This window comes from Neoarius graeffei, chromosome 6 (assembly GCF_027579695.1).
Source record: "Neoarius graeffei isolate fNeoGra1 chromosome 6, fNeoGra1.pri, whole genome shotgun sequence".
Classification (NCBI taxonomy): Eukaryota; Metazoa; Chordata; class Actinopteri; order Siluriformes; family Ariidae; genus Neoarius; species Neoarius graeffei.
Window position 1 is genome coordinate 87,513,375 of NC_083574.1, and position 24,013 is coordinate 87,537,387.

At 42.3% G+C, this 24,013-nt stretch overlaps 1 protein-coding gene across 1 annotated transcript in view; it reads right to left on the reverse strand.

Annotated features, from left to right (window-relative positions):
- Positions 1–1,245: 1,245 nt before the first annotated feature.
- LOC132887535 (collagen and calcium-binding EGF domain-containing protein 1-like) overlaps positions 1,246–24,013 on the reverse strand; it is a 74,402-nt gene continuing 51,634 nt past the window's right edge. The window contains exons 3-11 of the mRNA XM_060923003.1: positions 20,767–20,819; positions 20,439–20,573; positions 8,983–9,120; positions 8,733–8,875; positions 8,540–8,660; positions 8,290–8,420; positions 8,161–8,196; positions 7,251–7,286; positions 1,246–3,903 (exon numbers count right to left, since the gene is read on the reverse strand). Of these exons, the coding sequence (XP_060778986.1) occupies positions 3,718–3,903; positions 7,251–7,286; positions 8,161–8,196; positions 8,290–8,420; positions 8,540–8,660; positions 8,733–8,875; positions 8,983–9,120; positions 20,439–20,573; positions 20,767–20,819 (979 nt within the window). The 3' untranslated portion in view covers positions 1,246–3,717. The remainder of the gene's footprint in view (positions 3,904–7,250; positions 7,287–8,160; positions 8,197–8,289; positions 8,421–8,539; positions 8,661–8,732; positions 8,876–8,982; positions 9,121–20,438; positions 20,574–20,766; positions 20,820–24,013) is intronic.

Sequence of the window (24,013 nt, forward strand, 5' to 3'; positions counted from 1 at the left end):
TATTATTATACTAATAAGTTCACAGTCTCGGTGTAATTGACTGGTCTATTCATACTGCTGCATGTCCATCAGGTCCCTAGGACCTCAGATCGACAGCACCTTCTGCAAGATATTTGTGGTTCCAAGCAAACCAACAGGTTTTTTAAACTGCTATAAGCCCGAATGATGATGATGATGATGATGATGTGTTCCAGCACATGCAAAATGTGACATACACAAGAATAAACATATTAATAGAAACCAAAAGGAAACATCCTTCACGCTCAGAAAATAAAGTACATTACTGGACAGTTAGAGGTAGAGGTACAATGGCTTGTCACTGGATCAGAATCCTCTAAGGTACTTATTTGTACCCTTTATATACTGATTGGGACCATAAAGTATATATTACCATTTCGGCCCTAAAGAAGTACACATAGTTGAAGTCCAATAATGAGCCCCGGGGGTACATTAGTGTAAATTGTACCTTGCGGGATAAAAATGGACTCCTACTGTACCCCTATTTCTGATGGTGTTGTCAAAATTTTATATCAACTCTGTTGAGTTGTTTTGGAGCTTCATGATCGCAGGACAAGCAGGAGATGGGAAAAATATGGCACTTGACACATCGCATTCACTTCACTTACAGTACATTCGTGGAGTTTTTTTTACGAGAATGCCAGTATTATTTAAACAATCCTAAGATTATTCAAGAGTTCAGTGAAACTTCAGGAGTAAAATTTTAGTCACATGAAAGGTGCAAGGTGGTTTTTAGATTGTTAACTCTTATACCTGTTGAATTCTCGATTCTGATTGGTCAGCAGGTGTTGATTAATTTTCGATAACTCTGACTGCTCCAGCTGCTCCATCTGCCAGACAATGTTTATATTAATACATTTGTTCTAATAAGTTATCATTTCATCCTTACATGATATGGCGGACGCGCCTCATAAACAGACTACGAAAATGTGTGTGATTGTTGATACGGTGAAGTTTTTTTTTTTTTTGTAAGGAGATGTTTATGTAACTCTTTTTTGGCAGGAGTCTCCAGTAGTCAGGGGTAACTTTAAGTTTTCCGAGACAGGAGAATCTCTGATTAAAAGACAGGCTGGTGAGGGACCAAATGTTTATAGTTACTTTTATACAGTGTCTTGCAAAAATAATCATCCCCCTTGGTGTTTGTCCTCTTTTGCTGCATTACAATCTGGAATTAAAATGGATTTTTGGAGGGTTAGCACCATTTGATGTACACAACATGCCTACCACTTTAAAGGTGCAAATTGTTGCTTTATTGTGACACAAACAATAATTAAGATGAAAAAACAGAAATCTGAAATGTGCATAGGTATTCACCCCCAAGTCAATACTTTGTAGAGCCACCTTTTGCTGCAGTTACAACTGCAGGTCTCTTGGGGTATGTCTCTATTAGCTTAGCACATCTAGCCACTGGGATTGTTGCCCATTCCTCAAGGCAAAACTGCTCCAACTCCTTCAAGTTAGATGGGTTGTGCTGGTGTACAGCAATCTTCAAGTTATACCACAGATTCTCAATTGGATTTAGGTCTGGGCTTTGATTACGCCATTCCAAGACATTTAAATGTTTCCCTTTAAACCACTCCAGTGTAGCTTTAGCAGTATGTTTAGGGTCATTGTCCTGCTGGAATGTGAACCTTTGTCAGGCTGGTGAGGGACCAAATGTTTATAGCTACTTTTATACAGTGTATTGCAAAAGTATTCATCCCCCTTGGTGTTTGTCCTGTTTCATCACTTTACAAGCTGGAATTAAAATGGATTTTTGGAGGGTTAGCACCATTTGATTTACACAACATGCCTACCACTTTAAAGGTGCAAACTATTGTTTTATTGTGACACAAACAATAATTAAGATGAAAAAACAGAAATCTGGAGTGTGCATAGGTATTCACCCCCTTTCGTATGAAACCCCTAAATAAGAGCTGGTCCAATCAATTAACTTCATAAATCACATAATTAGTTGATTAAGATCCACCTGTGTGCAATCAAAGTGTCACATGATCTGTGACATGATGTCTGTATAAATCAACCTGTTCTGGAAAGACCCTGACTCTGCAATACTACTAAACAAGCAACATGAAAACCAAGGAGCCTCCAAACAGGTCAGAGACAAAGTTGTGGAGAAGTATAGATCAGGGTTGGGTTATAAAAATATCCCAAACTTTGAATATCACAGGGAGCGCCATTAAATCCATTATAGCAAAATGGAAAGAATATGGCACCACTACAAACCTGACAAGAGAAGGCCCCGCCCACCAAAACTTGCAGACCAGGCAAGGAGGATATTAATCAGAGATGCAACAAAGACACCAAAGAGAACACTGAAGGAGCTGCAAAGATCCACAGTGGAGATGGGAGTATCTGTCCATTGGACCACTTTAAGCCATACACTCCACAGAACGGGGCTTTATGGAAGAGTGGTCAGAAAAAAAGCCATTGATTAAGAAAATGTGTTGGGAGTTTTCCCAACAGCATGTGGCAGACTCCCCAAACACATGGAAGAAGATTCTCTGGTGAAATTAGACTAAGATTGATCTTTTTGGCCATCATGGGAAACGCCATGTGTGGCGCAAACCCAACACCCTGAGAACACCATTCCTACAGTGAAACATGGTGGTGGCAGTATCATGCTGTGGGGATATTTTTCATCTGCAGGGGCAGGAAAGCTGGTCAGGACTGAAGGAAAGATGGATGACACTAAATACTGTACAGGGCAATTCTGGAGGAAATCCTGTTTGAGTCAGCCAGAGGTTTGGGACTGGGATGAAGGTTCATGTTCCAGCAGGACAATGACCCTACACATACTGCTAAAGCTATACTGGAGTGGTTTAAAGAGAAACATTTAAATATCTTGGAATGACCTAGTCAAAACCCAGACCTCAATCCAGTTGAGAATCTGTGGTATAACTTGAAAATTGCTGTACACCAACGCAACCCATCTAACTTGAAAGAGTTGGAGCAGTTTTGCTTTGAGAAATGGGCAAAAATCCCAGTGGCTAGATGTGCTAAGCTAATAGAGACATACCCCAAGAGACTTGCAGCTGGAATTGCAGCAAAAGTGGTAGGCATGTTGTGTAAATCAAATGGTGCTAACTCCCCAAAAATCCATTTTAATTCTCTCTTATAATGCAACAAAACAGGACAAACACCAAGGGGGAGGAATACTTTTGCAAGACACTGTAGCACAAGTGATAACACAAACTTGTTTCATAGCTGTTCCACACCGTAAACATAACTCTAAATGGATAAAAAGTACAACGTTTGTTAAATGAATTAATAAAAATTGCAATCAAGGGCAAATTGCTGTTGTATAAGAGGAATAAAATTTCTGGACAGTCAACCCAAAGGTCAGAATTACGTCAAACCCACATCATACCACAGCACCACTGAATATTTTCATACAGTTGCACATCACTAGCATGATTCGTACATGTACCAAATGTGCATATGTTAGTTTGAGGTTTGAGATTAAGTCAGTTTTTGTCTCTCTATTATTTGCTCTCTCTCCATCACTCTAACCCCCCAAACAAAGCAGATGTTCAGGGTTATTATCACTCTCTTTACACCGAAGAAGAAACAGCTGCTTGATTTGTCCAAAGTTTCAGTCCTGAAGACATCCAGCTTCAGATTTATATCCTCAATAGCCATTTGTTGTCTCTCATTTCCACATGAACTTCATCTCACTGTGCCACGTCTTCACATCCGTCATGTATTGAGCATCATCTCTTCCTGTCCTGAACCACCACCAAACTCCGGCTCCACCACAGAGTCTGGGGGCGTATCCAGTAAGAAGTCTGCTCTCTTTCCAAAAACTTTGTCTTGCAGCTCAATGATGTCATGACGGATGTCCGCCATCATCAGGAGGAGGAAGTCGAAAGATCCCGGAGGTCCCTAAATCAGAGATGGACAGGAAGTGTGAGGGAAATAAATGACAAAATATTTACATAAATTCCGACAAATAATGATCACTTCAGTTCATTTATTTTATGTTTATTTATGGATGTCCACCGGATCTGAAGTCAAACACAGCGATATTTGTGCCGCTAGGATTTGGGTTTGAATGTTTACCTCTGCCACCTTTGTTGGAGAAGGTTATGTTTTCACCTCAGTTTGTTTGTTTGTTCCCAATGTAACTCAAAAACCAATGAACAGATTTGGATGAAATTTGGTGGAAAGGTGAGCCATGGGCCAAGGAACAAGTGATTCGATTTTGATGCAAATCCGGATATATATGTGGATCTGTTTCCGATGTAGCTCAAGAAGTAGTGAATAGATATGGATGAAATTTGGTGGATGGCTTTAGTATTATCCGAGGTTCAAATGATTTGATTTTGATGTTGATAATATGTGACTTGGAGGTGGCATGGTGGTGTAGTAGTTAGCACGGTCGCCTCACAGCAAGAAGGTTCTGGGTTTGAGCCCAGTGACCGATGGGGGCCTTTCTATGCAGAGTTTGCATGCTCTCCCCGTGTCCGTGTGGGTTTCCTCTGGGTGCTCCGGTTTCCCCCACAGTCCAAAGACATGCAGGTTAGGTTAACTGGTGACTCTAAATTGACCGTAGGTGTGAATGTGAGTGTGAATGGTTGTGTGTCTATGTGTCAGCCCTGTGATGACCTGGCGACTTGTCCAGGGTGTACCCCGCCTCTTGCCCGTAGTCACCTGGGATAGGCTCCAGCTTGCCTGCGACCCTGTAGGACAGGATAAGTGGCTACAGATAATGGATGGATGGATGGATGGATGGATATGTGGCTTGGTGGTGGTATACACTCTACCAAGTGCTCTTCTTTTTTAAACTGTTATCCTAAATTGTTATGTTTTATTTTGAAAGTGTATATCAGATTTTTGAAGTCGAATTAGACAATCTCTGCACTTGCATCCAATGTTAATGTTCATACTATTTTTCCCTCTGTATGAAAAAAATCAATCTAATAATCAAAGCAGGTACATGCAGTTTAATGGCAATTGGTTCCTGACTTTTAGACACCCTGTATTATTAATAGTATACTTTAATATTAATGTGATTATTTGTATTGATGTACAGTACTGTGCAAAAGTCTTAGCTCCCTATTTTTTCATACAAACTTTTCATGCAAACTTCGGCAGCACGGTGGTATAGTGGTTAGCACGGTCGCCTCACATCAAGAAGGTTCTGGGTTCGAACCCAGCGGCCAGCAAGGGCCTTTCTGTGTGGAGTTTGCATGTTTTCCCCGTGTCTGCGTGGGTTTCCTCCGGGTGCTCCGGTTTCCCCCACAGTCCAAAGACATGCGGTTAGGTTAATATGGGACGGCCTTGGGCTGGGGTGCCCTTGAACGAGGCACCTAACTCCTGACTGCTCCCCTGGTGCTGTTGGCATGGCTGCCCACTGCTCTGGGTAAGTGTGTGCGCGCTCATTGCTCACTTGTGTGTGCATGTGTGTGTTCACTGCTTCAGATGGGTTAAATGCAGAGAGTAAATTTCACAAGTGTGTGATAAATAAAGTTGTGCTTTCTTTTCTTTATAGATTTCTATTTTATAACTTCTACATTATCGAGTCAGTACAAAAACATTTTAGAGTTCCAAACGTTCGTTTGTTTTCCAGCACAAAATTAAATGTTACAGAAAAAAAAGTTTGTATCTGAGCAGCATATTCCATAAGAGAGCACTTTTCAGATTAAAAAGAAAACATGATGAAGGCTACTGACAAAATTTTGGTGCAAAATTAAGACGCGACTGTGACAGTTAAAGTGTCCAGAAGAAGTGTCTTACAGTTCTGTAAGATGCTCAGTCAAACCTACAGCTCATTTCCGCATAAAGTTGCACTCATTGTACCTCAGACTACTATTTTTTTTTTATTTTAAAGCAAAGGGTCGTCTCACACCAAATACTGACTTTGTTTCATTTATTATTGTTCACGGATTACTGTTTATAGTATTCATTTCATTGTTTTGAAACTGAATTGTGCTTGGTTAAATTCAGATGTAAAAAAAATTTGCATTTCAGTTTTAGTTCATCAAATTTCAATTTGAATTTATATGTAGTATAGAGTGCTGTGCAAAAGTCTGAGGTGCATGTAAAACAAACATGTCTTCTGAAATAATGAAATGAAATGTTTCGACATTATAAATCAACTATAAACAGGAGTAAACAGTAATAAACTAAAGAAAGTCAATATTTAGCGTGACAACTCTTCATTTTTTAAAAATGCGCCAGTACACACAAATTTGTGCATTTCATCGACTGACTGATCGATTGATTGATTTATATTGTCTTTAAAGAAATTGACTTGTTTTTCTAACCATCTGTGAAAATCTGTAATCATTCTTCTTTCAGACTTATGTTTTTGTAGTTTATTACGTAATATATTACTTTCTTTAATGACAGACAAACATTTTATATAACATTTATATTACATTACATTACAGGCATTTAGCAGACGCTCTTATCCAGAGCGACGTACAACATACCCAGAGCAGCCTGGGGAGCAGTTGGGGGTTCGGTGCCTTGCTCAAGGGCACTTCAGCCATTCCTGCTGGTCCAGGGAATCAAACCGGTGGCCTTTTCATCATAAAGCTGCTTCTCCAACCTTTAGGCCATGGCTTCACCCACTTATATATCCATCCATCCATCCATCCATTATCTCTAGCCGCTCATCCTGTTCTACAGGGTCGCAGGCAAGCTGGAGCCTATCCCAGCTGACTATGGGTGAGAGGCGGGGTACACCCTGGACAAATCGCCAGGTCATCAGACAACCATTCACACTCACATTCACGCCTACGGTCAATTTAGAGCCACCAGTTAACCTAGCCTGTGTGTTTTGGACTGTGGGGGAAACCGGAGCACCCGGAGGAAACCCATGCGGACACGGGGAGAACATGCAAACTCCGCACAGAAAGGCCCTCGTCAGCCGCTGGGCTCGAACCCAGAACCTTCTTGCGGTGAGGTGACAGCGCTAACCACTACACCACCGTGCCACCTCCCACTTATATATAAAACATTAATTTTTTTTATTGGAAAAGTAATGTTTGAAAATCTAATTGAAAATCTAAAAATAAACACTGAAGAGTAAATTAGTATTAAAATAATTAAGACAGAATCTAAATTTCAATTTTGTCCTATACTTTCTTGGATCATTTGTTCTTTTAGTGCTGTCCTTCACACCTGATCTGCTCATCAGTTTGAGAGTGAACTCCGGTATTACTGTGAACCTGATCTGTGCATTTCGGTTGTATTTTACGTCCAGATTAAGTGTGTAAACTCACCGGTGGTCCTCTGGGTCCAGGAGAACCTTTTTCACCCTGTGGAGCCAAAAACACATCAGCACTCCATTATAAAGCCTCTGCTAAACTGTTACTGCATACCGCATGTGGAAAATGGCATTAAATATACAGGCTTTCGAGTAAACATCTGTTTTATTACAGGCCTTTATATTCATTCATTCATTCATTCATTCTATCCACATTCACTGGATATGAGCAATCATGTGCTCGGATTGGCTACTCTACAACTAGGATATCAGCTCATATACCATGAGTAGAGAAAAATAAAATGGCGGCACACATCAAGTCAGATATATCACTTTGTTATCAAGTATTTAAAAGAAACAGAAATAGCTAAAAGAATATAGTTTCTCCCCCCAATATCTCCTGTTCCACACTCCAGCCCAGTCGGTGGTGGTATTGCACCTTTAAGTTAGTTTGCCAATTGCCAAAAAACCCTAATGAAGAAAAACAAAATGGTGGAGCGTGTTACTGAACCAAATAAAAACTGTACTTGAAAACAAAACCCCAAAAAATACAAAAAAGCAGCAAAATATGGAATGAAAGTATTTGATGGTAAGAACATATCTTTTTTTATTTTTCAAGAATTGTGAATGGTTGTCTGTGTCTATGTGTCAGCCCTGTGATGACCTGGTGACTTGTCCAGGGTGTACCCCGCCTTTCACCCGTAGTCAGCTGGGATAGGCTCCAGCTTGCCTGCGACCCTGTAGAACAGGATAAAGCGGCTAGAGATGATGAGATGAGATTTTGTATAAAGTTTTTATTTATCGAATTTGCAAAAAATAAAAATTAAAATGCTCCGTTTCTCAAAATCCAGTGAATGTGGATTGAATGTGGACACACACACACACACACACACACACACACACACACACACCACACACACCCCTACCTTCAGCCCATCTCTTCCAGGTGCTCCTGGTGGTCCCTGAGGAAACAGTTATACACAAGATTGAGTGAGATCCCCAAAAAATTGGTAGTAATGGTGTGTGTGTGTGTTGGTGGGGCAGTAAGTGCTTACCACTGGTCCTCTGCGTCCCCTCTTAACATGTTCCAGGTCCGGCTGAGGACCCATAAGGCCCATATCCCCCCTCGGTCCCTGAGGACCTGAAGTACCGATGGATCCAGGTTCTCCTTTCTGTCCTGGAGGCCCTGATACTCACAGAAATGAAAACTTCAGCTTGGAATGGAAAATGGAATAAACAACAGTGTTGAATACTACCATGTGTCGCTGTGAGCAGATTTGTTGTGAGGTGTATGTGTGTGTGTACCTGGCAGGCCCGGCGGTCCAGGTACCCCTGGAGGACCAGACATGGTGTGACCATCATGATTTTTCCCCACTCTACCAGGAAGTGGCTTTTCACTGCTGTTAGCTAAACTGGGTGAGATCACCTAAACACACACACACACAGGTCAGAAGGTGTTGATGTTTTTTTTTTTTTTTTGTGTGTGTGTGTGTGTTACCTGTCCACTGGAGTGTGTGTATCCCAGGCGGAGTTTGAGCTGCTGTAGGCTGGTCCTCATGTTTATGATGTCCTGACAGGTGAGAGAGCAGGAACCAGTGCTCATCTGAGTATCAGACTTCCCTGCAGAATGTGAGAGAGAGACTACACACACACACACACACACATCTAAATCTATTGGCTGTTTTAGATTTTCATCTTTAATATCATTGTCCTAAGAAAAGGCTGAAGATGTACACACACACACACACGTTTGAGTGCAGGTATGCAGGAGTGCTGGTCTGCAGCCAGTACATATCCAGCACTGCAACGACAGAGGAAACTGCCGGGTGTGTTTTCACACACATGCTCACACCGCGTCCCGTTCGACTCCTCACACTCATCGACATCTGAGAGAGAGAGAGAGAGAGAGAGAGAGAGAGAGAGAGACAGAGAGGCAGAGGCAGAGAGAGAGACAGAGAGGCAGAGATAGAGAGAGGGAGAGAGACAGAGAGAGACAGAGGGAGAGGCAGAGAGAGAGACAGAGAGAGGCAGAGAGAGAGAAGCAGAGAGGGAGAGAGAGAGGCAGAGAGAGCGAGAGGCAGCAAGAGAGAAAGACAGAGAGAGGGAGAGAAGCAAAGAGAGAGAGGCAGAGAAAGAGAGAGAGAGAGACAGAGGCAGAGATAGAGAGAGAGTGAGAGAGACAGAGGCAGAGAGGGAGAGAAGCAGAGAGAGGGAGAGAGAGGCAGAAAGAGAGGGAGAGAGAGAGAGGCAGAGAAAGAAAGAGAGAGACAGAGGCAGAGAGAGAGGGAGAGAGACAGAGTGAGAGGCAGAGAGAGAGAGGCAGAGAGAAAGAGAGAGAGCACAAGGCAGAGAGAGAGAGAGAGGCAAAGAGAGTGAGGGGTGAGAGAGAGGCAGAGAGACCGAGAGGCAGCGAGAGAGAAAAACAGAGAGAGAGAGGCAGAGAGAGAGAGGAGGGGGAGAGAGAGAGAGAGAGACAGATGCAGAGAGAGAGGGAGAGAGAGAGAGTGAGAGGCAGAGAGGGAGAGAGAGGCAGAGGTAGAGAGAGAGAAGCAGAGAGAGAGAGCATGAGGCAGAGAGAGAGTCAGAGAGAGTGAGGGGGAGAGAGAGAGGCAGAGAGAGAGAGAGGCAGAGAAAGAGAGACAGAGGCAGAGAGAGAGAGGGAGAGAGACAGAGTGAGAGGCAGAGAGAAAGAGAGAGAGAGCACAAGGCAGAGAGAGAGGCAAAGAGAGTGAGGGGTGAGAGAGAGGCAGAGAGACCGAGAGGCAGCAAGAGAGAAAGACAGAGAGAGAGAGGCAGAGAGAGAGAGGAGGGAGAGAGGCAGAGAGACAGAGGCAGAGAGAGAGAAGCAGAGAGAGAGGGAGAGAGACAGAGAGAGGCAGAGGTAGAGAGAGAGAAGCAGAGAGAGAGAGCATGAGGCAGAGAGAGAGTCAGAGAGAGTGAGGGGAGAGGCAGAGAGAGAGAGAGGCAGAGAGAGAGAGGCAGTGAGAGAGAGGAGGGAGAGAGGCAGAGAGAGAGAAGCAGAGAGAGAGGGAGAGAGACAGAGAGAGTGAGAGGCAGAGAGAGAGAGGCAGAGGTAGAGAGAGAGAGAAGCAGAGAGAGAGAGAGAGGCAGTGAGAGAGAAAGACAGAGAGAGAGGCAGAGAGAGAGAGGAGGGAGAGAGAGGCAGAGAGAGAAAGACAGAGAGAGAGGGAGAGAGAGAGAGAGGCAGAGAAAGAGAGAGAGAGAAAGAGGTAGAGAGAGAGGGAGAGAAAGAGAGAGGTAGAGAGAGAGGGAGAGAGAGAGGCAGAGAAAGAGAGAGGGAGAGAGAGAAAGAGGTAGAGAGAGAGGGAGAGAAAGAGAGAGGGAGGGAGAGAGAGAGGGAGAGAGCTCATTTGAGCATTTACATAAGAAATTTAGTCTTCATGAAAATCCTGTAAATTCAGAAAAAATGTTCATATCCTACATTAGCAATGTTTCATTTTCATTATTGAACGTTACTGTCATCTACTGGACTGTAAGATGTATAGCGAAAATGAAACGAAACTCGTGGATCCACCCTGTGACTCGGATCTGCTCCAAAATGTATTGCCTTCTTCCTTAGCCCATGTTACACCGTTCCATCAAATTTCATGGGAATCGGGTACATAGTTTTTTTTTCGCAATCCTGCGTACAGGCATACAAACAAAGAAGCCACTCTGAAACCTTAACCTCCCTGGTAATAAAGGAGGTAATAAAGAAAGCAAGCCAACAAAAAACAATCATTTTAGACAAAAAAACCCTAATCATTCAGTTATGAGAAATAAACGGAGAATGAGCCAATGTGTTTGCGCATATCTGTGAGACGTAAACATACAACTCATCTGACAGAAGGTTTAGTGTTCACTTTTTGTTGTTAATATTATATATATATATATATATATATATATATATATATATATATATATATATATATATATGATATCACACGGTTCCGTGAAGATATGTAGTTTATCTTCGAGTGTGAATGTATATATCAAGGGGTGAATGAAAATATTTTCAACACGAGAAGATAAACTTCATATCTTTACACCAACGTGTAACGTTCTTTATATTATACAGACACATCCAAAAAAAAAAAAAACGCAAGCTAATTAAAGGAATTTTAATTTTGAAGCAGTTCACCATTTTCACAAGTCAGCCGAAAAACACTGGGAGTGACATCATCGGAGTGAAATATCAGGAATTATTATACATATAGGACACTTTTTCAATAAAATAAAAATGTGTTCTATTCCCTTCTAGCGGGTTTATTGATGGCATGCAATATTGTTACCATATCGCTTATCCTCCATGTATTACACCACTCTACCCAATGGGGAATGAGCATGCAATATTGTTATAATATTGCACACTGTCAATACAACACGACGTCACACATTGGAGCTCTTGTGAAGATCCAATGACAAAACTTTTCTACTGCGCATGCACACGATCATTTCTTTGTCGGCTGGGAAAGAGATAAGACGAGGTGAATCCAGTGCTCGGAAACTGAAGACGTGTTGAACACCCGAAAGGCTACCAAAACTTCATTATACAACCCCGATTCCAAAAAAGTTGGGACAAAGTACAAATTGTAAATAAAAATGGAATGCAATAATGTGGAAGTTTCAAAATTCCATATTTTATTCAGAATAGAACATAGATGACACATCAAATGTTTAAACTGAGAAAATGTATCATTTAAAGAGAAAAATTAGGTGATTTTAAATTTCATGACAACACCACATCTCAAAACAGTTGGGACAAGGCCATGTTTACCACTGTGAGACATCCCCTTTTCTCTTTACAACAGTCTGTAAACGTCTGGGGACTGAGGAGACACGTTGCTCAAGTTTAGGGATAGGAATGTTAACCCATTCTTGTCTAATGTAGGATTCTAGTTGCTCAACTGTCTTAGGTCTTTTTTGTCGTATCTTCCGTTTTATGATGCGCCAGATGTTTTCTATGGGTGAAAGATCTGGACTGCAGGCTGGCCAGTTCAGTACCCGGACCCTTCTTCTACGCAGCCATGATGCTGTAATTGATGCAGTATGTGGTTTGGCATTGTCATGTTGGAAAATGCAAGGTCTTCCCTGAAAGAGACGTCGTCTGGATGGGAGCATATGTTGCTCTAGAACCTGGATATACCTTTCAGCATTGATGGTGTCTTTCCAGATGTGTAAGCTGCCCATGCCACACGCACTAATGCAACCCCATACCATCAGAGATGCAGGCTTCTGAACTGAGCGCTGATAACAACTTGGGTCCTCCTTCTCCTCTTCAGTCCGAATGACACGGCGTCCCTGATTTCCATAAAGAACTTCAAATTTTGATTCGTCTGACCACAGAACAGTTTTCCACTTTGCCACAGTCCGTTTTAAATGAGCCTTGGCCCAGAGAAGACGTCTGCGCTTCTGGATCATGTTTAGATACGGCTTCTTCTTTGAACTATAGAGTTTTAGCTGGCAATGGCGGATGGCACGGTGAATTGTGTTCACAGATAATGTTCTCTGGAAATATTCCTGAGCCCATTTTGTGATTTCCAATACAGAAGCATGCCTGTATGTGATGCAGTGCCGTCTAAGGGCCCGAAGATCACGGGCACCCAGTATGGTTTTCCGGCCTTGACCCTTACGCACAGAGATTCTTCCAGATTCTCTGAATCTTTTGATGATATTATGCACTGTAGATGATGATATGTTCAAACTCTTTGCAATTTTACACTGTCGAACTCCTTTCTGATATTGCTCCACTATTTGTCGGCGCAGAATTAGGGGGATTGGTGATCCTCTTCCCATCTTTACTTCTGAGAGCCGCTGCAACTCCAAGATGCTCTTTTTATACCCAGTCATGTTAATGATCTATTGCCAATTGACCTAATGAGTTGCAATTTGGTCCTCCAGCTGTTCCTTTTTTGTAGCTTTAACTTTTCCAGCCTCTTATTGCCCCTGTCCCAACTTTTTTGAGATGTGTTGCTGTCTTGAAATTTCAAATGAGCCAATATTTGGCATGACATTTCAAAATGTCTCACTTTCGACATTTGATATGTTGTCTATGTTCTATTCTGAATAAAATATGGAATTTTGAAACTTCCACATCATTGCATTCCGTTTTTATTTACAATTTGTACTTTGTCCCAACTTTTTTGGAATCGGGGTTGTATATCCTTCACGCATATTTACAAGAGAAGAACATATCATATTTTTTTTTCCAAGATGGCACTCCCGTGTGCGACATAGCGTAGCCTTCCGAGTTCTTGCCTTATTAGTGCTGTTGCTGTCTTTTTGTGTGCGTCATGTTAGAGCTCATGTTAAGTATGATTGAGAGACTATATTATAACTGAGAGAACTGAGTCATAGAGAACATTTTAACTTAAATGTTCTCAAGTCCTTCCGGGAGCTACAACTCCACACTAAAGTGACGCTAGGCCAGGGCTGCAGTAGGGGTTTTTCCTGGCGCCTGGAGGCTGACACGGAAGCATGGCAAGCGGGTAGGAGTGGAAAGGAGACTCCGCTGACTGGTTACCAAAGGCCGGCTAACTCTCCCGATCATATTCTTCGCCAATGTCCAGCAAACAAGACGGATGATCTTCACAGTCGGATGGCTACACAGAGGTACATCCAGGATTGTTCTGTTTTATGTTTTTGTGAAACATGGCTTGGACAGAGGATCCCCGATGAAGCCATAACATCGGCAGACTACAGTGTTGACAGAGCCAACTGCAGCGCTACGGAATGCAGTAAAACACATGGGGGAGGAACAGCGGTCCTCGTTAAACAATCCGGGACCACCGACAACACGGTAATATCAGTCATGCTCTGAAGACGTGGAATATATCACTTTGAGATGCAGACCATTTTATTTGCCCAGAGAACTGCAGTGCATCATACTGAGTACTGTGTATATCCCCCCACTCGGCTAACGAGGACAGTGCACTAAAAGAACTGCATGATATGATCAGCAGATACAAGAACTCGTATCCAGATGCTGCTATTGTTATCTTAGGAGACTTCAACCACTGTGATCTCTGGAAAAGCATCCCTAAATTTCATCAGTTGGTGAATTTTTCCCACCCGGGGAAACAGCACTTTGGACAAATGCTACAGCAATATTAGAAATGCTTATACTGCAGTCTCCAAGCCGCATTTTGGGAAATGTGACCACCTTGCAATTCTGCTTCAACCCACCTACAGTGGTGCTTGAAAGTTTGTGAACCCTTTAGAATTGTCTATATTTCTGCATAAATATGAACTAAAACAACATCAGATTTTCACACAAGTCCTAAAAGTAGATAAAGAGAACCCAGTTAAACAAATGAGACAAAAAAATTATACTTTGTCATTTATTTATTGAGGAAAATGATCCAATATTACATATCTGTGAGTGGCAAAAGTATGTGAACCTTTGCTTTCAGTATCTGGTGTGACCCCCTTGTGCAGCAATAACTGCAACTAAACGTTTGCGGTAACTGTTCATCAGTCCTGCACACCGGCTTGGAGGAATTTTAGCCCATTCCTCCATACAGAACAGCTTCAACTCTGGGATGTTGGTGGGTTTCCTCACATGAACTGCTCACTTCAGGTCCTTCCACAACATTTTGATTGGATTAAGGTCAGGACTTTGACTTGGTCATTCCAAAACACTAACTTTATTCTTCTTTAACCATTCCTTGGTAGAACGACTTGTGTGCTTAGGGTCGTTGTCTTGCTGCATGACCCACCTTCTCTTGAGATTCAGTTCATGGACAGATGTCCTGACAGTTTCCTTTAGAATCCGCTGGTATAATTCAGAATTCATTGTTCCATCAATGATGGCAAGCCGTCCTGGCCCAGATGCAGCAAAACCGGCCCAAACCATGATACTGCCACCACCGTGTTTCACAGATGGGATAAGGTTCTTATGCTGGAATGCAGTATTTTCCTTTCTCCAAACATAATGCTTCTCATTTCAACCAAAAAGTTCTATTTTGGTCTCATCCATCCACAAAACATTTTTCCAATAGCCTTCTGGCTTGTCCATGTGATCCTTAGCAAACTACAGACGAGAAGCAATGTTGTTTTTGGAGAGTAGTGGCTTTCTCTTTGCAACCCTGCCATGCACGCCATTTGTTGTTCAGTGTTCTCCTGATGGTGGACTCATGAACATTAACGTTAGTCAATGTGATAGAGGCCTTCAGTTGCTTAGAAGTTACCCTGGGGTCCTTTGTGACCTCGCCGACTATTACACGCCTTGCTCTTGGAGTGATCTTTGTTGGTCGACCACTCCTGGGGAGGGTAACAATTGTCTTGAATTTCCTCCATTTGTACACAATCTGTCTGACTGTGGATTGGTGGAGTCCAAACTCTTTAGAGATGGTTCTGTAACCTTTTCCAGCCTGATGAGCATCAACAATGCGTTTTCTGAGGTCCTCAGAAATCTCCTTTGTTCGTGCCATGATACACTTCCACAAACATGTGTTGCGAAGATCAGACTTTTGTTAGATCCCTCTTCTTTAAATAAAACAGGGTGCCCACTCACACCTGATTGTCATCCCATTGATTGAAAACACCTGACTTTAATTTCACCTTCAAATTAACTGCTAATCCTAGAGGTTCACATACTTTTGCCACACACAGATATGTAATATTGGATCATTTTCCTCAATAAATAAATGACCAAGTATAATATTTTTGTCTCATTTGTTTAACTGGGTTCTCTTTATTTACTTTTAGGACTTGTGTGAAAATCTGATGATGTTTTAGGTCACATTTATGCAGAAATATAGAAAATTCTAAAGGGTTCACAAACTTTCAAGCACCACTGTATACCAGGAGGCTTAAAGCAGACCCAGTCACAGTCAGGACCATGAAGATGTGGTTTGAAAATGCACTGGCAGAACTGCAGGGCTGCTTTGAGGCCACAGACGTGAACATTTTTAAGGAGGCCACAGATAATATACACGAATACACAGATACTGTCAGCAGCTACATTGACTGGTGCACTTCCATGCATCCCTTCCCCGAGTATTTGTGTGTTTCCCAATCAGAAGCCCTGGTTCAACGTGGATGTGTGCATCAAAATCAGGAACCGGTGCACAGCTTTTAAGTCAGGAGACACCACAGAGTACAAGCATGCTCGATATGAGCTCGAAAAATCCATCAAGACTGCCAAGAGGACATACACCCAGAGACTTGAGAGCTGCTATAGGGAAAACAACATAAGAGAAATGTGGCAGGGGATCCAGTCAATCACCAGCTACAGGAAGGATGCAAACAGAGTGGCAAACCAGGACATCCCTCTACTGGACAACCTCAACAGTTTCTACGCCAGATTCGACCAACTCAACAGAGACCTTAAAGACCCCTTGCGACCCAGTGGATACTGCACTCCAGGTGACACACACACAGGTCCTCAGGGCTCTGAGGAAGGTGAGCTCCTATAAGGCAGAGGAACCTAACCGTGTAGCACCGAGAGTCCTAAAGGCCTGCACAGAACAGCTGGCGGAGGTGTATACAGACATCTTTAACATCTCACTCTCACAGGAAACAGTCCCACGCATCTTTAAGTCCTCTGTCATAGTCAAGTCAAAGTCCTTCCAGCGCCATGTGGTGCATCGGGTGGCGCCGATCTCCGTTTCCACAGCCCTCGGCCTCTCGCCTATTACATAGCTAAGGTTACAGTGGGGGGCGGGTCCTCTGGTAACCACGAGAGTTTAACTCCCCGCTCACATCTGTATTGCAGCGTGCCTTGCCAGATGGTAGTAGGTACCATTTTTATGATGGTCTTTGGTATGACCCGACCGTGAATAGAACTCACAATCTCCTGATCGAGAGGTGGACATGCTACCACTAGGCCACTAGCCGGTCCTCTGTCATAGTGCCAGTCCCTAAAAAAACAAACACGAACACAATAAATCATTTCAGACCTGTGGCACGCACACCGGAGGAAACCCATACGCCACACAGAAAGGCCCTCGCCAGCTGCTGGGCTTGAACCCAGGACCTTCTTGCTATGAGGCGACAGTGCTAACCACTGTGCCACCTCTATTTCTACCTCCTCAACCAAAATGTGCAATAATCACCGATTTGTGTAATACTCAGTATGTGCAATACCACTTCAGATAGATATTTATTACTTTTTTCATATATTTATTCATATACAGTTGCACTCAGTTTAATGACAGCCTTACATAGCTCTATCTAGTTCCCTCACTGTTTATTTGTTATTGTTTAGTTGTGTATTAGAGTGTTTTTGAATTTTAGAATGTATGCTGTTTCATATTTTTGTAATCCCACCCCCCCTTTCTTTTTATAATAATGTCTATGAAGCTGACTCTTGGAAAACGCTCAAGAATTCCAATGTACCTGTACTGCAGTATATTTGTGCAAATGGCAATAAACTCTAAACTATCAATGGACATCGAAAAACTGGAAAAGAGACACATCAGAGATGTAAAACTTCTGTGCTAGGGAGCGATTGTGACAGTTTGTAAACAAACATGGCCGCAAGGTTTGCTTCGTTAAAAGTAGAAGATTTTGAGAGAATTTTGGCTGCCAGGTCGCGCCGTTGTGTGTAGTTGTCAATGTTGATTTTAAAAGTGAATTGTATCAGGAAATGAATACTTAAAGGAACAGTCCACCGTACTTCCATAATGAAATATGCTCTTATCTGAATTGAGACGAGCTGCTCCGTACCTCTCCGAGCTTTGCGCGACCTCCCAGTCAGTCAGACGCGCTGTTACTCCTGTTAGCAATGTAGCTAGGCTCAGCATGGCCAATGGTATTTTTTGGGGCTGTAGTTAGATGCGACCAAACTCTTCCACGTTTTTCCTGTTTACATAGGTTTATATGACCAGTGATATGAAACAAGTTCAGTTACACAAATTGAAACGTAGCGATTTTCTATGCTATGGAAAGTCCACACTATAATGACAGGCGTACTAACACCTTCTGCGCGCTTCGGCAGTGCATTGATATCTGAGCTCCGTATCAATGCGCTGCCGAAGCGCGCAGAAGGTGTTAGTACGCCTGTCATTATAGTGCGGACTTTCCATAGCATAGAAAATCGCTACGTTTCAATTTGTGTAACTGAACTTGTTTCATATCACTGGTCATATAAACCTATGTAAACAGGAAAAACGTGGAAGAGTTTGGTCGCATCTACAGTAAAAAAACATAAAAAAACCCATCTCAAAATATTAGAATATTTCATTTTGAGTTTGAGTAAAACAGTATGAACACAGTGTATCTCTCGGTCTAGTTCAGTACACACAACCACAATCATGGGGAAGACTGCTGACTTGACTGTTGTCCAGAAGATGATCACTGATGCCCTCCACAAGGAGGGTAAGCCACAAAAGGTCATTGCTGAAAAGGGTGGCTGGAAAAGGTGCACAAGCAACAGGGATGGCCGCAGTCTTGAGAGGATTGTCAAGAAAAGTTGATTCAAGAACTTGGGAGAGCTTCACAAGGAGTGGACTGAGGCTGGTGTCAGTGTATCAAGACCCATCACGAACAGACATCTTCAAGAAAGGGGATACAACTTTCGCATTCCTAATATCAAGCTACTCCTGAGCCAGAGACAATGTCAGAAGTGTCTTATCTGGGCTAAGGAGAGAAAGAAATGGACTGTTGCTCAGTGGTCCAAAGTCCTCTTTTCAGATGAAAGTATATTTTGCATTTAATTTGGAAATCACAGTTCTAGAGTCTGGAGGAAGAGTGGAGAGGCACAGAATCCAAGGTGTTTGAAGCCCAGTGTGAAGTTCCCACAGTCTGTGATGATTTGGGGTGCCATGTCATCTGCTGGTGTTGGTCCACTGTATTTTATCAAGTCCAAAGTCAACACAGCCATCTACCAGGAGATTTTAGAGCACTTCATGCTTCCATCTGCTGACGAGCTTTTTGGAGATGCTGATTTCCTTTTCCAGCAGGACTTAGCACCTACCCACAGTGCCAAAACTACTACCAAATGGTTTGCTGACCATGATATTACTGTGTTTGATTGGCCAGCCAACTTGCCTGACCTGAACCCCATAGAGAATCTATGTGGTATTGTCAAGAGGAAGATGAGAAACACCCAACCCAAAAATACAGATACGCTGAAGGTTGCTATCAAAGCAACCTGGGCTTCAATAACACCTCAGCAGTGCCACAGACTGATCACCTCCATGCCACACCGCATTGATACAGTAATTCATGGTAAAGGAGCCCCAACCAAGTATTGAGTGTATAAATGAATATACTTTTCAGAAGTTGGACATTTCTGTATTGTAAATCCTTTTTTTGATTGATCTTAGGGAATATTCTAATAATTTGAGATACTGGATTTCTGATTTTCATGAGCTATAAGCCATAATTATCAAAATTAAAACAAAAAAGGCTTTAAATATTTCACTTTACATGTAATGAATATAGAATATATGAAAGTTTAGCTTTTTGAATTAAATTATGAAAAAAGGAACTTTTTCATGGTATTCTAATTTTTTGAGATGCACTAGTATCTGATATACCACTCAACGCCAGCCAATATTATTTAATTATTATACATACAGGACACTTCTTCAATGGAATAAAAATGTGTTCTATTCCCTTCTAGCGGGTTTCATTCATTTGGTTCGATAGCTTGCGATATTTTTAGCATATCGCTTATCCTACATGACTCTACCCAGTGGAGAATGAGCGTTGAATATGGCTTACGATATTGCATGGATGGTTGTCAAGACAACATGACGTCACACGTCAGAGACTTAAAACTTCCGCGCTAGCGAGCGACTGTGACAATCTGTAAACAAACATGGCCACCAGGTTTGCTTCGTTAAATATGGAAGATTTTGAGAGAATTTTGAAAAAGAAAGACGCGTTGAACACGCAAAAGGAATGTGTATGTAGATTCACTCATCTTCAACTCGTTCAGTATCATGCTAGCTGAATGGAATATATCTGATATACCACTCAATGCCAGCCAATATTATTTAAATATTTTATTGGCATAGAAGTGAGTCAAAATAACTTCCATTTCTGTTTTTCACGCTTTACTCTGATCGTTCATTTTGATGCATCCAGTTATCTATGCACATTACCTTTTATGGAGCTTTGTGGGTGTCACTATGTATATACAAAATTACTCTGACCAGATTTGCATATTCAACAGTGCTGTGTTATAGAATAATAATTTAATACCTTTAATAATTCACATAACGACAGAATGAAACAGAACTGAAACACACACCTAAGCAGTACGGGTGGAGGTGCTGCCGGTGTCTTTCCCGGTCGAAGCGGTAGCCACTGTAACACGTACACACCACGCGGCCGAAGTTATCCATACACTGCTGCTCACACGGAGAACCCGCACACACGTCTACACCTATGCACACCGCAACACACACATACAGTACGTACAGTATATCTGTTTGTGTCTATATACAGTACAATATCAAATATGATCAGCCCCCTGGTGGTCATGGAGAGCATTGCACCATGATTTTATTTAAAAGGTAAAGGTAAACATAAAATAATCTGAAAAAGTGAGGAGAATGAAAGAGCAGGATTTTACCTACTTTCTGGTACACACTGACCCATGACGAACCTGAAACCTTTACAGCACTTCCTCCTGAGAGAGAGAGAGAAGGGATGAACATCTGGCATCTGCTCTTTAGCTCATGTTCATGTTTTCATGTTCACCAGGTGCTTGGAGCCTGAGTTCAGAGATTTATTCAATACCATTCGGTTTCTGTGCTATGACACACAATATCGTCCCAATTAATGTGCTGTTCTTTGAAAATCATTCCTCCTTAATTACACTGATTTATCTCTTAGTGTAATCATAGGGTGTGTTAGCATAATTCTCATAAATAATAAGTAAAACATGGCCTAAAATGAGCTACTCACTGATATGAGAACGAGCATCCTGCATCCAGCTGTTTCAGAAATAAATAAATCAGGACTCTACAAAGGAACATGCACAAGCACAGAGGAGAGCCAGAAGAAGAAAAAAAACAGAGAGACTGAAAGTTGGGACAAAACTCAAAAGAACTATCTTGTCTGGAGATGGTTTCTGATCTTTCACCAAGCTCACATCCAAATGAGCCGTCTGTGGAGACGGAATATTACAGTAACTGTAAAGGTTTGAGTTATTTTGAAACCAGCGTGTTGAATGTTTCAGCTTTAAATATTTCTCACGACATGTTATTCATTGTAGCTCATGACCATAAAAGGTGCCAATACTTTGGATTTATCACACAGGTGAATGATTACTACATTATTACAAACTTTGGGATTGGAATGGAGTGAGTTTCCTCTGACAGGGTTTTACTGAAAATACTTTTCCAACTTTTTTATTCTGTTTCTGTCTCTCTCACATCATGTCTCTCTTACGGTCTCTCAATTTCTGTTTCTCCCTCTCACTGTCCCTTTCTCTCTGTGTCTCTCTCACTGTCTTTTACTCTTTCTGTCACTTTCTGTCTCTCACTATGTCTTACTACAGCCATCTCTGTCTCTTTTTGTCTCTCTCTTTTTCTCTCTCTCTCACTGTCTCTCTCAGTCTCACGATCTCTCTCTGCCTCTCTCACTGTCTCACTATTATTCTGTCTCTATCTCTGTCTCACTGTCTCTCTCTGTCTTACTCTGTCTCTCTGACTGTCTAGCTCTCTCTCACTGTCTCACTCTTATTCTGTCTCTCTGACTGTCTCACTCTCTCTCTGTCTCTCTCTCACTGTTTCACTCTTATTCTGTCTCTCTCTGTCTCTTTGCTTGTCTCGCTCTCTATCTGTTTATCTTCTGTCTCTCTCTGTCTTACTCTGTCTCACTCTCACTGTCTCTCTGTCACTATCTCTCTCTGTCTCTCTCACTGTCTTTCTCTCGTTCTCTCTCGCTCAGTCTCTCTCTCTCTCTCTCTCTCTGTCTCACTCTTATTTTGTCTTTCTCTCTCTGTCTATCCCATTGTCCCTCTCTTTGTCTCTCTCTCACTGTCTCTCTCAGTCTCACGATCTCTCTCTGCCTCTCTCACTGTCTCACTATTATTCTGTCTCTATCTCTGTCTCACTGTCTCTCTCTGTCTTACTCTGTCTCTCTGACTGTCTAGCTCTCTCTCACTGTCTCACTCTTATTCTGTCTCTCTGACTGTCTCACTCTCTCTCTGTCTCTCTCTCACTGTTTCACTCTTATTCTGTCTCTCTCTGTCTCTTTGCTTGTCTCGCTCTCTATCTGTTTATCTTCTGTCTCTCTCTGTCTTACTCTGTCTCACTCTCACTGTCTCTCTGTCACTATCTCTCTCTGTCTCTCTCACTGTCTTTCTCTCGTTCTCTCTCGCTCAGTCTCTCTCTCTCTCTCTCTCTGTCTCACTCTTATTTTGTCTTTCTCTCTCTGTCTATCCCATTGTCCCTCTCTTTGTCTCTCTCTCACTGTCTCTCTGTCTCTATCTCTGTCTATCTCACCGTTTCTTTCACTGTCTCGCTCTTATTCTGTCTCTATCTCTGTCTATCTCACTGTCCCTCTCTTGGTCTCTCTCTCTCACTGTCTCTCTTTCTCTGTCTCTCTATCACTCTGTCTTGCTCTTATTCTGTCTCTATCTCTGTCCATCTCACTGTATCTCTCACTGTCTTGCTCTTATTCTGTCTCTATCTATCTCACTGTCTCTCTCTGTCTTACTCTGTCTCTCTGACTGTCTAGCTCTCTCTCACTGTCTCACTCTTATTCTGTCTCTCTGACTGTCTCACTCTCTGTCTCTCTCTCACTGTTTCACTCTTATTCTGTCTCTCTCTGCCTCTTTGACTGTCTCACTCTCTCTCTGTCTCACTCTTCTGTCTCTATCTGTCTATCTCACTGTCTCTCTCTGTCTTACTCTGTCTCACTCTCACTGTCTCTCTCTGTCACTATCTCTCTGTCTCTCTCACTGTCTTTCTCTCGTTCTCTGTCTCACTCAGTCTCTCTCTCTCACTCTTATTTTGTCTTTCTCTCTGTCTATCCCATTGTCCCTCTCTCCATCTCTCTGTCTCTCTCTCTCACTGTCTCTATCTCTGTCTACCTCACTGTTTCTCTCACTGTCTCGCTCTGATTCTGTCTCTATCTCTGTCTATCTCACTGTCCCTCTCTGTCTCTCTCTCTCAGTCTCTCTTTCTCTGTCTATCACTCTGTCTTGCTCTTATTCTGTCTCTATCTTTGTCTCTCTCACTGTCTCGCTGTCTCTATCTCTGTCCATCTCACTGTTTCTCTCACTGTCTTGCTCTTATTCTGTCTCTATCTATCTCACTGTCTATCTCTCTCTCTCTCACTGTCTCTCTCCCTCTCTGTCTCTCTCACTGTCTCACTCTTATACTGTCTCTGTCTATCTCTCACTGTCTCTCTCTGTCTTTCTCTTGCTTTCTCTCTTCCTTATTCTTTTGCTCTTTTTGCCTCTCTCTCGCTCTGAATTGTATCGATTAATATTCCTAATAATTCCCATAAAAGGAAGAACGGTGCAAATGCCTGGATGTTTGTATGTTTGTTTGTGTGTGTGTGTGTACGTGTTTTTTTTTTCCCTGCACTCTGGACAAACAGTCCCTCTGTCAATTCCACACTCCATCTCTGCCAGCAGGAGGACGAATGAACAACAGATGTGTGACTCTGAAGAGACAGGAACAGAGTCTCTCTCTCTCTCTCTCTCTCTCTCTCTCTCGTCCCCACGATTACAAGACCCCTCATTATGAGCTTGTTTTAAATTGACTCTAGGTCCATTTGACAACAAATTGTCTCTAAATCTATAAAGTGCACTTTGTTTATTGAGCACTTTAACTCTCGGCGCTGCTCACTCACCTCACACACTCCGTC